The following is a 12,859-nucleotide window of genomic DNA, read 5'->3' on the forward strand; positions in this document are numbered from 1 at the left end:
TTTCGTTTCGCCTCCACCGTCCAAACAATCCGAAACACACCCCGTCCCAGGCTCCCTGACTTCCTCTTCCTACGCAGGCCGGTCCCCCGCTCGTTCCACTCTGGCCCTCGGCGGCTCCCACGTCCCCCCCGACCTCCGCTCTCTCCCCTCTAAACCCCATCAGGCTCCACCTCCAACCCTCACCTGGTCGGGGACGGAGGTGGGAACCCCGGGGCACCCTTCGGGCTTCCGCTCACTCCCAACAAGAACCCCCCCCAACTCCTCCCACCACCCTCCGCTGAGTTCTCCTGGGCTCCCCTCAGGGCCCGAGGCCCCTCTCCCGGGAACCCGTCTGCCGGTCCGCTCGCTCCCACTCCCGCTCGCAGCCGGGTCCGATGCCCTGCGCGCCTCCTCTCGGCCGGCCCCGGTCGGGCTCTCCCGCCCCCTCCCGCCTCGAGCCGTCGGATGCCTCAGGAGCCCCCTCGGACGGCCCCTCTCTCGGTCTCCGGGCCGGTCGCGGTCCCCTCCCGCCCCCCCGGCCGTCCCGGCGGCCATTGCTCCAAGATGGCGGCGGCGGCGGCGGCGGGTGAGGCCGGGCCGGGCCGGGCGGGGGGTCGGGGGTCCCGGGGCGGCGCTCACCTGCAGCTCGGCGCGCTCGGCCTCCCAGCGGGCCTTCTCCGCTTCGAAGCGCGCCCACTCGTGCTGGATAAAGTGCAGGATCCCGGGCAGGCTCAGGGGCTCGGGCCCCGCTGAAGGCCCCGGGCTGCCTCCGCCGCCGCCTCCCTTACCGGCCGGGCCGGGCCCCGGGGCAGCGGCAGAGGCCGGGGCCGCCCCCGTCGGGCCGGGGCCCGCGCCGGAGCCGAGCGGGCGGCAGGAGGAGGCGGCGGCGGCGACCGCGGCGGCCGCTCGCTCCTCCATCATGGAGGCCCCGGGGCCGGCCCGCGCGCCCGCTGTGCCTCGCGCGCCTGCGCGGCCGTACCCCCCCCCCCCCCGCGCGCGCACCGCCCGCGCGCGCGCTTGGCGGGGGCCGGGGGGGGCCGGTGATGGGAACGAGGCCCGGCGCGCGCCTCGCCCACCCGGGTCGACCCCGAAAGCGCGCGCGCGCGCGCGCGCGCGGGTGGGCGGGAGGGGGCGGGACGGAAGCGCGCACCTCGAGGAAAGCTTAGGACACCCAGGCCCAGCACTAGGGTCGCCCCTGGGAAAAGCGGGACTTTGGGAGGGGCCGTTTCCTGCCCCTTCGCCCCAAAGAAAGATTCTAACCCCCTCCAGACCCAAATGCCACTCTCCTGGACAAACAGTGTCAGAGAGAAAGGGCGACCACCAAGGGTGATTTCTGCGATGGCCCCATCCTCTCTGATTCCTGGCCGGGGTCGGTAGTCATGGTAACCCTTCCGCGGTCTGGCAGCCTCCCCCTCTGTGGTTATGAAGTCCCAAACCTGCCCTGTCACTGGACTTGGGGAAGGTTGCTAAGGTAACCTAAGTCCCTGGTGGTCCTTCTGCCCCAACCCTCATTCGGTTATTATGGCAACCTCACCTAGCACTCAGGTAGCAAGGACCCCAGCCCCAAGGACACTGACTGCTGAGAGAACACCTCTTTCCCAACCCCTCCCCCTAGCCGCCCAGCTGGCATTACCATGGTAACCGGATCCCCCCCCTCTTTCTCGTCGTGGGAGGCCTGTGGCCCAAACCAACCAGGTGTTTTTATTTAGAGGAGAAGATGCTCTGCGGAGGACTAGTTGCTATGGTTACAGGGCCTGGACCAGGAGGTGGAGACGGGCAAGGGCAAGCCCTGGTTACTATGGTAACAAGAGCAGCCCCCCTCCCCCCCCCCCGCCCCCTTCCAGGGACCCTAGGAACCAGGCCCACCAAGGCAGGGGATGTTTTAGGATTGTGTCTCAGGATGGAGTGTGTCTAGGGAAGGCGTTGTCATGGTAACAGCTCTGGTCACTTCTAGCCCCACCTCTCTGGACACATTCATAAGAAAGGGATGGTTATAGGTCGCTGTGGTAACTGACACCCTTCCCACCCACTCCTGAGACACTCCAGGTGGCGCCTGAGCTTATGGAACTTCAAGAAAAAGGATTCTCTGACCTTCTCGCTGCCACTTCTGTAGGTAAGATGAAGCCGTACTCTCTTGTGCAAAATTGGCTGATTTGGGGTTTTCTGGTCCTTGTTCCCTCAGCAGTGCATTTGAGCTGGTCTGGAACCGCCCACCGGGAGCTCCCACAGCAGCCTAGGAGGTAAGAAGTCCCACAGTGTCACCAGCACTCAGGTGGAAATCGCCCTTCTCCCCAAAGCCGTTCCTACACATCGCTCATTTTCTTCACCTGCCACATTCGCACCCCGCAGATGCAGCAGCTAAGACTCAGTCCAGATCAGAGCTCAGGCCGGGTGAACCTAGGCCTGAAGGGAATCTGGATCCACTGACCCTTGTTTGATGGGACATGGAGAGACACAAAGTCTCCTCTTAACTGTCCTCTCCTTCCCTGACCCTCTTTCCTCTGCCACACCCCCTGCTGGTCTCCTGACCTATCTGTAAGTTGTGAGTGTGGTTTTTGTCTGCTTACCTCTGGAGGGCCTGCCCAATGACTGCCTCCGTCTTCCCGAGTCCCCAGAAGAGTTGATGGGTTGAAGTACGGAATATGCCATATTCAGCTTTGAAAGCACCTGCAGAATGTTCGCTGAGGGTGGACAGAGAGCTGGGCTGTCTTGAGTGGACTCAAGAGGGATAGCAGAGTTTATTGGTTGAAAACAATAAACTGGACAAAACTCGCCAGGTTTGGGAGTCACATCTGGGTCCACCATCTCCCAGCTGTGTGACCTTGAACGAGTGACTTCACTTCTCTGTGCTGCAGTTTTCCTCATCTCTAAATGTGATCAGAACTTGAAGAGCAAACAAGTTCCTATGTGTAAAGTGCTTAGAAAGGGGTCTGGCGTATCACGATTGGCTAGAATCGTTGATAGTATCATCCTGATGGGATTCAGAGAGAGAACATTCGCACCTTCAAAATCATCATTTCATCCACTTTGCCTCGATAAAGGAGATTTGAGCCCTCATAGTTGGGGAAGCCAAGAGCAACCTAGTCAGGGGGCTGGATGATTCCTTTCTCTTTATTCTCTGGTGCCTTCGCTTGCTCGTCTGACTGTCATACTCACTGGTCTCTGAGGACCCCATTTCTGTCCTCTGTCCGGCTGGGCATCTTGGGGCCTAGAGTCAGCCAGACAGAGCATTCCAATAGCCAGGGCCTGAGAAGTAGAGACCTGAGTTCTCCATGGTTTCTATCTCTGAGCCCCACGTTCCCCATCGGAACACCTAGACTCAGTCACTGGTGCCACACAAATTTATTAAGCACCTGCTATGTGTCAGGCACTGAGCTGTGCCCTGAGTGTACATCAGGGAACAAAATAATAAGTGAAATCTACGTGATAACGATGAGGGGAGAAAACACAGGGATGGGTGGGGCGCACGAAATACGTGGGTGACGGGGAGATGCATTTTGAGAAAGAAAAGCCAAAGAGAGGGCTCACTGGACAGGTGACGTTTGAGGAGAGGCCTGAAGGCCAGGAAGGAGGAGCCATGTGGAGACCTGGGGATGAGCTTCCGGGCAGAAGGAGCCGCTGATCTTTGGCCATGGTGTCCCGGATGTATTTGAACGCTGGTGTTCGGCGGGCAGCGCGGCTGGAGCTAAGAGTGGGAGGGGGTGGAGGATTAGACAGAGCCCAGGGGGCCCCGGTAAAGACTCGGCTTTTCCCTTGAGTGAGTTGTGGGCCACAGAAGGGTCTGAGCAGACGCAGGACGGGATCTAATTTGAGTTTTAACAGGATGCCTCTGGGCGCTGAGTGGGGAACAGACTGTTGGGAGATGCGGGCACAGCAGGATGATGGTCTCTTTTTAGAATCTTCAGAAGGTTCCGAAACTATCCGTGGTCTCTCCTGTGCTTCTATGTACATACGCTCTAAGCGTCTAAGATTTTTAAGACCCCGAAGATTCTGTGGTTCCAAAGTCTCCTCCCCCCGCCCCCCCCCCCCCAGTAATGTGAGGTCAGGGTTGCTGTCTGTCTTTGTGTGCCATGTGTCCACTGCTGTGCCCCCAGTGCCTCAAACAGTGCCTGGCACGTTGTAGGAGTTCCACAAACAGAGGGAAGGACTGAAGGAAAGAAGAATCAATCTAAGATCCAGAAGGCAATTCCAAGGTTCTAAAACAAGTTGTTAGGGCGCCTCGGTGGCTCAGTCAATTAAGTGTCCGACTTCGGCTCAGGTCACGATCTCAGAGTTTGTGAGTTCAAGCCCCGCATCAGGTTCTCTGCCATCAGTGCAGAGCGCACTTCAGATTCCCCCTCCCCCTATCAAAAAATAAACATAAAAATAAAAGTTGCTCTTAAAGTGCAACTTGGATTCTTAAGTGTCGGCCGAGGCGGGTCAGAGAAGGGGAAACAGGCCTGGGATGGGTGAAGAGAGATAGGAGCCTATTCCTGGTGGGAGATGGAGAGGGAAGAGGCAGGAAGACTCAGGCCACATAGTGCAGAGTCTGGCTTCAGGAACTTGAGGCATGGGGGGCCCAGGGAGGACTTCTGACCCAGCCTGGGGTTCGGGGAGGCCTTCCTGGGGGAGGAGCCATCAGAGCTGAGGCCTAAAGCGTAAGTAGGCGTTCTCCAGGAGAAAAGAGGCACGGGGAGGAGGGGTGTTTGGGAGGAGAAGCAGAAGGAACAGAATGTCCAAAGGCTTAGAAATAAGATCTGTTTGAGGCGAAGTCCAAGGTGGCTTAGGCACAGAGTCTGACACATGGCAGGAGACGGGGCTGGACCCGGTGGGCCAGCAAGGGACAGGTCACCCAAGGGCTCGCGGGATGTTGTAAGAAACTTAAACTTTCTGCTCGGGTTACCGAAGAGCCATGGCAGGTTCGGACCAGGGAGGGAGAGGTCAGGTTTGTGCTTTATGAAAACCTCTCTGGCTGCCACCAGGAGGGGATTTCGTCAGGAGACCAGGGAGGGGCGCCTGGGTGGCTCAGTCAGTCGAGCTCAGGTCATGATCTTGCATTTGAGGGTTCAAGCCCCACATCAGGCTCTCTGCTGTCAGTGCAGAGCCCTCTTCAGATCCTCAGTCTCCCTCTCTCTGCCCCTCCTCCGCCTCACACATGCTCGCTCCCTCTCAAAAATAAATAAAAACATTAAAAAAAAAAAAAAAAGGAGACCGGGGAGGCTGAGGGGGGATCTGGGTGGACCCGGGCCCAAGGGGGAGCTTTGGTCAGAAGTATTCAGGTGGGTGGGAAGATTAGCTGGGTCTCTGATGTCACCCTTCCCGGGAGGAGTAGAAACCCATGGAAATCCCTCGTGGAAAAACATTCTGAGTATCTCTACTCCTGTGCCGGAGACCAGCCAGAGCTTCAAAGTTGTGCGGGGCACGGGGAGGCAGCGCCACCTGGAGGTTGCTTAGGAGTGCGGCCAATGAATGAAGAGTGGGCGTCCCCTACCTCCCCAGCCTCTTTTGGGCTGTCCCACTCCCCTTAAAAAAAAAAAAAAAAAATTCTAGGGGGACCTGGGTGACTCCGTCTGTTAAGCGGCTGACTCTTGATTTCGGCTCAGGTCGTGATCTCATGGTTCGTGAGTTCAAGCCCCCTGTCAGGCTCTGTGCTGACAGCAAGAGCCTGCTGGGGATTGTCTGTCTCTCTCCCTTCCCTGCTCATGCTCTCTCAACAAACAAACATTTAAAAAAATTTTAGTTGTGGGGGCGCCTGGGTGGCTCAGTCGGTGAAGCATCCGACTTCGGCTCAGGTCACGATCTCCCCGTTCCTGAGTTGGAACCCCACGGCGGGCTCTGTGCGGACAGCTCAGAGCCCGGAGCCTGATTCAGATTCTGTCTCCCTCTCTCTCTGCCCCTCCCCTGTTCGCGCGCTCTCTCAAAACTAAACATTAAAAAAAATTTTTTTGAGTTGTAATAAAATACACAAAGCAAAATTTATCATCTAAACAAATTTTTTTCATTTTTTACATTTATTTATTTTTGAGAGACAGAGCATGAGCATGAGCAAGGGAGGGGCAGAGAAAGAGGGAGACACAGAATCCGAAGCAGGCTCCGGGCTCTGAGCTGTCAGCACAGAGCTCGACACCTGAGCCGAAGTCGGACGCTTAACCGACTGAGCCACCCAGGCACCCCTCATCTAAACAATTCTTAAGCGCATAGTTCAATAGTGTTGTATATATTCAACATTATTGTGCAGTTTCCAGAACTTCCTCAATCTTGCAAAACTGGAAATCTATACCCATTAAACAACTCCATTTCACCCTCCTCACAGCCCCTGGCAACCACCTTTCTACTTTCTGGCTCTAGGAATTTGTTTGTTTGTTAAGTTTATTTATTTTGAGAGAGAGCGAGCACGGAGGAGGGGCAGAGAAAGAGAAAGAAGAGACAGAACCCCAAGCAGGCTCTGTGCTGACAGCACAGAGCCGGAGGTGGGGCTCGAGCCCATGAACTGTGAGATCATGACCTGAGCCGAAATCAAGAGTCTGATGCTTAATGGACTGAGCCAGGCAGGCGCCCCTATGTTTCTAGGAGTGTGATCCAGGCCGTGGTGGTTGTTTAATGAGCAGGCAGTATTAAAAATCGGGGTAATTCTGATTTAAGAAAACATTTCTAGCTTTTCTTGCAAAACCAAATCAATCTGGCCGACCATCAGATGACCAGATGGCACAGGAGTTGAGGAAGTGAGAAGGGGACTGTGGGGGAGGGGCTCGGTGCCCATGCTGCAGCCTCCCCCCCCCCCCCCCTTCGGCCCGGACAGGGTGTGAGAGGAACAGGAGAGAGAGATCAGGAGGGGCTTCCTGGAGGAGGGAACGGTGGAGCAGAAGGTGCAGCCTGGGCTCGGGGATGGAGTTGGGCATTTCTAATCGAACCCAAAACAGAATGAGAAGTCGACAAAGAAAAGGATAAGGAATAGGTGGGATTGAACAAGGAAGAAGGGAAGGTGAATCACTTGATAAAAACTTGCTAAGCACCAGGTCCTGTGCTGGGTGGAACGTGGGACCCAGCAGTGATCGAGACCAGCTCAGGGCCGGCCCTCATGGGTCTCACAATCCAGTGGGAGGATGCAGACCTGCCCCCACGCAGTAATGACATGACGTAGAGTGGTGGACTAGGGTGGGAGAACCCAAGGAGCTGAAGGAGCCCAGAGCGGGGTGGATGGGAAGTCAGAGAGGGCTTCCTGGAGGAGGGCAAGTCAGAGCTGACACTACATAGAGAAAGGGCTGGGAGAGAAGGGCAATGCTGAGGATTAAGGAGGTCTGGTAGGAGGTTTCTGACAACCAGCTCCAGCCTCCCCTTTCATTCTCCCTCCCCAGGATGCCCTGGAGGCCCAGCTAGGGCCCGACTTTGACCCCATGCGGCTCACCCGCTGCCAGGCTGTCCTGGCAGCCGCCATCACGCTCAACCTCCTGGTCCTCTTCTATGTCTCGTGGCTACAGCACCAGCCCAGGAACTCCCGGGCCCGGGGTCCCCGCCGTGGAGCTGCCGCCGGCCCCCGCGTCACCGTCCTGGTGCGCGAGTTCGAGGCCTTCGACAACGCGGTGCCAGAGCTGGTGGACTCCTTCCTGCAACAGGACGCGGCCCAGCCGGTGGTGGTGGCCGCCGACACGCTCCCCTACCCACCCCTGGCCCTGCCCCGGGTTCCCAACGTTCGTCTGGCGCTTCTCCAGCCCGCCCTGGACCGGCCCGCCGCCGCCTCGCGCCCCGAGACCTATGTAGCCACCGAATTCGTGGCCCTGGTGCCCGACGGGGCTAGGGCCGAGGTACCGGGCCAGCTGGAGCACATGGTGGAGGCGCTCCGGGCCGGAGGTGCACGCCTGGTGGCCGCCCCAGTCGCCTCGGCCAACCCCGCCCGCTGCCTGGCCCTGAACGTCAGCCTGCGCGAGTGGACCGCCCGCTACGGCCCCGCCCCGTCCGCGCCCCGCTGCGACGCCCTGGACGGAGACGCCGTGGTGCTCCTGCGCGCCCGCGACCTCTTCAACCTGTCGGCGCCCCTGGCCCGGCCGGTGGGCACCGGCCTCTTCCTGCAGACGGCCCTCCGCGGCTGGGCCGTGCGGCTGCTGGACCTGCCGTTCGGCGCGGCGCGCCTGCCCCCGCTGGCCACGGCCCACGCGCGCTGGAAGGCGGAGCGCGAGGGGCGCGCGCGGCGGGCGGCGCTGCTGCGCGCGCTGGGCATCCGCCTGGTGAGCGGGGAGGGCGGGCGGCTCGAGTGGTTCGGCTGCAGCAAGGAGACGCCGCGCTGCTTCGGGACGGTGGTGGGCGACACGCCGGCCTACCTGTACGAGCAGCGCTGGACGCCGCCGTGCTGCCTGCGCGCGCTGCGCGAGACCGCCCGCTACGTGGTGGGCGTGCTGGAGGCGGCGGGCGTGCGCTACTGGCTGGAGGGCGGCTCGCTGCTGGGGGCCGCCCGCCACGGGGACATCATCCCGTGGGACTACGACGTGGACCTGGGCATCTACCTGGAGGACGTGGGCAACTGCGAGCAGCTGCGCGGCGCCGAGGCGGGCTCGGTGGTGGACGAGCGCGGCTTCGTGTGGGAGAAGGCCGTAGAGGGCGACTTCTTCCGCGTGCAGTACAGCGAGAGCAACCATCTGCACGTGGACCTGTGGCCTTTCTACCCCCGCAACGGGGTCATGACCAAGGACACGTGGCTGGACCACCGGCAGGATGTCGAGTTCCCCGAACACTTCCTGCAGCCTCTCGTGCCCCTGCCCTTCGCTGGCTTCGTGGCGCAGGCGCCTAACAACTACCGTCGCTTCCTGGAGCTCAAGTTCGGCCCCGGGGTCATCGAGAATCCCGAGTACCCCAACCCGTCACTCCTGAGTTTGGCGGGAAGCGGCTGAGGCTCCAGCGGCCGCTCCTGGGATCGGGAGAAGAACGCTCATGCGCGGGGAGCTGGCCTTTGCTTCGGCGCCGCTGGCGTTTGGTGGGCGGGCCGGGGATGCCCAGCTGCCCTGCAAGGCCCAGCACAGGCCCGGACGTCGAAGACCTACGCTGCCCAAGATTTCCGAGAGCGTGGGCTTTATTCAGAGCACGGACAGTTTTTGTAAAGAGGAAAGCGTGTGGGTTCTGGGCTGGACTGCCGCGACCAAAACCCCAGCTCTACCATTTGCGACTTAGGTGGGCCTGGGCGACTGTCCCAGCTTCTCTGTGCCTCAGTTTCTTCCGGGATTCAATGAGCGCCCTCTGTCCAGCTCACAGTCCGTGGGGCACTTGGTTGCTGGGGCTGCTTCCGCCACCAGGGGGCGCCGTTGTCCTGCTGTGGGGCCAAGGCGCCGGTAAGCCTGTCCCCTCCGTTCTGTAGCTTTCCTGACTCTTGAGTCTCAGGCCTCTCTAATCTCCTGTGTCTTGCAGGACCGGATAACTATCCCCCTTCGCCCTTCGAGAGCCCCGGGAGGTGCATGCTGCTCTTGACCTCCTCTTCCAGAGGAGGGAACAGGCTCAGAGCCCTGAGCTGCAGCTATGGTTAAGAACCGGGTCCTGGATGCCGGCCCCACTCCATGTTAATGGTGTTACCTCATTATTTCAGCTCTCTGCACCTGTTAGCCCACTGCAAGGCCGGATAAACAGTCGTCATAACTCACGTTACTCAGCACATACCGTGTGCCAGGCATCCTTCTCAGTATTTCACACAGATTCACTGATTTATGTCTCACCCCCAGGTCCTGAGGTGAGAGCTGCTATTATTTCCATTTTACAGGGGAGCAAACTGAGGCTAGAATGGTAAAGCCATTTGCCCAAGGTCAGACAGCTTGGGAAGTGACCGAGCAGGGACTTGAACCCAGGCAGTCAGTCTGGAGCCCACACAGAAGTTGGATACTATGCCCCTCTCTGTGGTACCGCTCTGCGTCTCCGAAACTCTGCTTTGCACCTAAGAAATGGAGGTGACTGGGTGCTGGGTGGCACTTGAGTGGTAAAGGGGTCAGGAATCAAGGCTGGGGTTGGCTCCTGGCTTGGCCACTTATTTTCCTGGTCATCTTAGGCAAGTCACGGCCTCCCTGAACCTATAGGTCGGGTGTGGGGGATCGGTGTCATTGCAGACACATGAAGCCCTTGGAGGAGGAGGAGACCTCACAGGCCAGCAAGAGGGAAGACGCATGCAAATTTGTCCCAGTCTCCTGAGACTCAGATGTCCAAAGCCTGACTTCTTAGAACACAGCCTCTGTTTTTAGCCACTGAACCCGCAAATGGCCCCGAGACTGTTGGGTTTCCGTGGAGCGTTTGGGAAACATACAGGGATGATTTGGGGTGATCACGGGGTGCTCTTGGCTCTCCAGAGCCACGGCCCAGGGATGGAGACGTCCCATAATATGCAGGGCGTCTCCACCTAATAAAACATCGTCCCTTGTCACGTGCGGTTTTGAAATGCCCCACAGGGCATTCGTGAAGGATGTGTGATGTCCAAAACCTTTTGTAACAGGTACAGTAATATAAATTAATATATATGTTAGTATATGCATCCGTCTATTTAAATATTTCTTTTTGATTCTCTAAAGAATGGAAACGATCCCTCTATATACATATTTCTGTAAGTTGTTTGCCAGGAACATAAGCTGAAGCTCACATCGCTCTTAATCGTTGCAATGATTTTGTTTTATTTAGAAACTTATTTAGAAATTGTTGGTGTGATTTCTTGACACAGCTATATATACATATATATATATATATTCGTATATATTTATGAATATATATATCGCTTATTTATTTATTTATTTATTATATAAAATATATATAAAGTAACCCTGCCTTAGCTGTGATTTGATAAGGGAACCACAACAAGTGCTTCTGGCAACTTCCCACTGAGCTCAGTTTCATCAGGTGACTTGGGGTCTCAATAGATCATTTCTCTTGGCATTATCCACGGCGTTTTGGTGTTTTCTCCTCTCCTCACTGTTCTTGAACTATCAGCAATTACACTAAAATCTTTTGTAGCCTCTCTAATACTGTGTGACAGCTTTGTGCATTCGCTGTCTTTATTATCGATTAAGTAATAATTTGGCAGAAAACCTGCTGCAGCAACTAACTTGAATTAAGGAGTTTATATGAGGATGTGTATTACTGAGTTTAATGCTTTCTCTTTTAGCTAGAACAGAGATGTTTCGGTATTGTAAAAACCAGCACATTCATACCAATGTCTACTAACCAAATTTTAGCCTCACTCAGAAAACCCTGGTTAAGAATCGTCGGAGCCCAGGGTGGTCCGGCTGGCTCAGTCAGAAGAGCATGCGACTCTTGATCTCTGGATCGTGAGTTCAAGCCCCACCTCGGGTGCAGGGATTACTTAAATAAGTAAAAAGTAAATAAAGTTTAGAAATCAAAAGGGGCGGCTGGGTGGCTCAGTCGGTTAAGCATCCAACTTAGGCTCAGGTCATGATCTCGCGGTCTGTGAGTTCAAGCCCCGCGTCGGGCTCTGTGCTGACAGCTCAGAGCCTGGAGTCTGCTTCGGACTCTGTGTCTCCCTCTCTCTCTGCCCGTACCCCACTCCCACTCTTGTCTCTCTCTCTCTCTCTCTCTCTCAAAAATAAACATTAAAATGTAATTAAAAAAATTATCTGAGCCCAGAACCGAACTCTCTATTCATGCAAACACAAAGTCCTTTTTGTAAGGTTTTGATAGGTCCTAAATGAGGCAAGTTTGTATGGTGTTTTGTTCAAAACCCGGCCAAGGATTGTCAACAATTTCTGAAAATCATGGCGTACATTGCTCTTGATAATCAAACACCAATAGCGTGTGTTTCCAGCCGGCGGGAGCTGCCTACATTACCCATGTAAATATCTAGCTACCTCCTTGGGTTCTCGCTTCTGCCTCACAGATTTTCGTATTAAAATTCCTGTTATAAATTATCGTTTTATTTCTTTTTTGTTACATTTAGGGCAATAGAGAGATGGGGGGGGTTGTGTGGGGTTTTTTTTAAGTTTATTTTGAGAGTGCAACCACAAGTGGGGGGGGGGGGCAGAGAGGGAGAGAGAGAATCCCGAGCAGACTCTGTGTTGACCAAGGTGGGGCTCGAACCCATGAACTGTGAGATCAGGACCTGAGCCGAAAATCAAGAGTCAGATGCTTAACCGACTGAGCCACCCAGGCGCCCCTAAGAGATTGTTTTTAAAATCATGTGCAGGGGGCGCCTGGCGGGCTCCGTCAAAAGAGCATGTGACTCTTGCTCTCAGGGTCATGAGATTGAGCCCCACACTGGGTATAGAGGAAACTAAAGTAAACTTAAATAAAGTCATGCGCAGATGAGTTATATTATCTATTTCACTTCATTCCATTTCAGCAGAGCCAAGAGGGTTTTCCCAGAGCTGATAGCCAAGCCATCACATGCGCTGGTGTGGCCCTCAGGGTGGTGCAAACATGAAAATATCGGATTATAGATTCAACCTGTTGCTAAACGACCACTGCCATGAGCCCCCCCGCCCCCCGCCCCCGTATTATCACTCCCCCGGCTGGACGTGGGGACTCCCTGGATCTCCCTGACCCCGGCAACCAAGGGGTTAACACTGGGCATAGATGGAGGGAATGGGGCCCCCTGTCTTAAATGCTGTTGGATGGTCCGCTCCCTTTACCGAGCAGCAAATATTTGTGTACCCTTCGTGGGCATTGCAAAATATTTGCTATGGAAAGTGGAGGGCAGGCAAAGAGCCATGTACAAATGCACCTTTATATACATTAGCCCCAAGCTGGAAACCACCCAGTGTCCATTACAGGTGAATGGATAAACAAACGTGAAGGGTGGAGAGCAGAATACTCTTTGGTGGTTAAACACAAAAAGGAATAAACCGGCCCGTGCAAAAACATGCCTAAAATCTCGAAGGCACGATACAAAGTAAGAGAAGCAGGGCGCAAAAGGCAACATACTATATAA

General features: G+C 56.2%; 2 protein-coding genes across 7 annotated transcripts in view; one reads left to right on the forward strand and one right to left on the reverse strand.

Annotated features, from left to right (window-relative positions):
* STRN4 (striatin 4) overlaps positions 1-928 on the reverse strand; it is a 26,746-nt gene extending 25,818 nt beyond the window's left edge. For 2 of the 5 annotated variants that reach the window (XM_086690191.1, XM_086690188.1), the window contains exon 1: positions 619-928. In XM_086690191.1, coding sequence (XP_086546317.1) covers positions 619-900 — 282 coding nt within the window. In that variant the 5' untranslated portion in view covers positions 901-928. The remainder of the gene's footprint in view (positions 1-618) is intronic. The other 3 variants (XM_086690192.1, XM_086690190.1, XM_086690193.1) reach the window with 2 other exon arrangements.
* On the forward strand, positions 518-9,585 carry FKRP (fukutin related protein). 2 transcript variants are annotated; one of them, XM_086690194.1, is made up of 3 exons: positions 518-565; positions 2,162-2,219; positions 7,314-9,585. In XM_086690194.1, exon 3 carries the CDS (start codon positions 7,353-7,355, stop codon positions 8,838-8,840), a length of 1,488 nt encoding a protein of 495 aa, XP_086546320.1. In that variant the 5' UTR covers positions 518-565; positions 2,162-2,219; positions 7,314-7,352; the 3' UTR covers positions 8,841-9,585. The 2 variants fall into 2 exon arrangements, with proteins under 2 accessions (XP_086546320.1, XP_086546321.1); XM_086690195.1 differs by having other exon boundaries at positions 526-565; positions 2,165-2,219.
* Positions 9,586-12,859: the final 3,274 nt, after the last annotated feature.

Source organism: Puma concolor, chromosome E2, assembly GCF_028749965.1.
Source record: "Puma concolor isolate L17-30 chromosome E2, mPumCon1.1.hap2, whole genome shotgun sequence".
NCBI classification, from domain to species: domain Eukaryota; kingdom Metazoa; phylum Chordata; class Mammalia; order Carnivora; family Felidae; genus Puma; species Puma concolor.

What these genes read in the sequence shown, in the direction of transcription:
- FKRP (XM_086690194.1), top strand. Translation starts at nt 7,353, where the DNA reads ATGCGGCTCACCCGCTGCCAGGCTGTCCTGGCAGCCGCCATCACGCTC.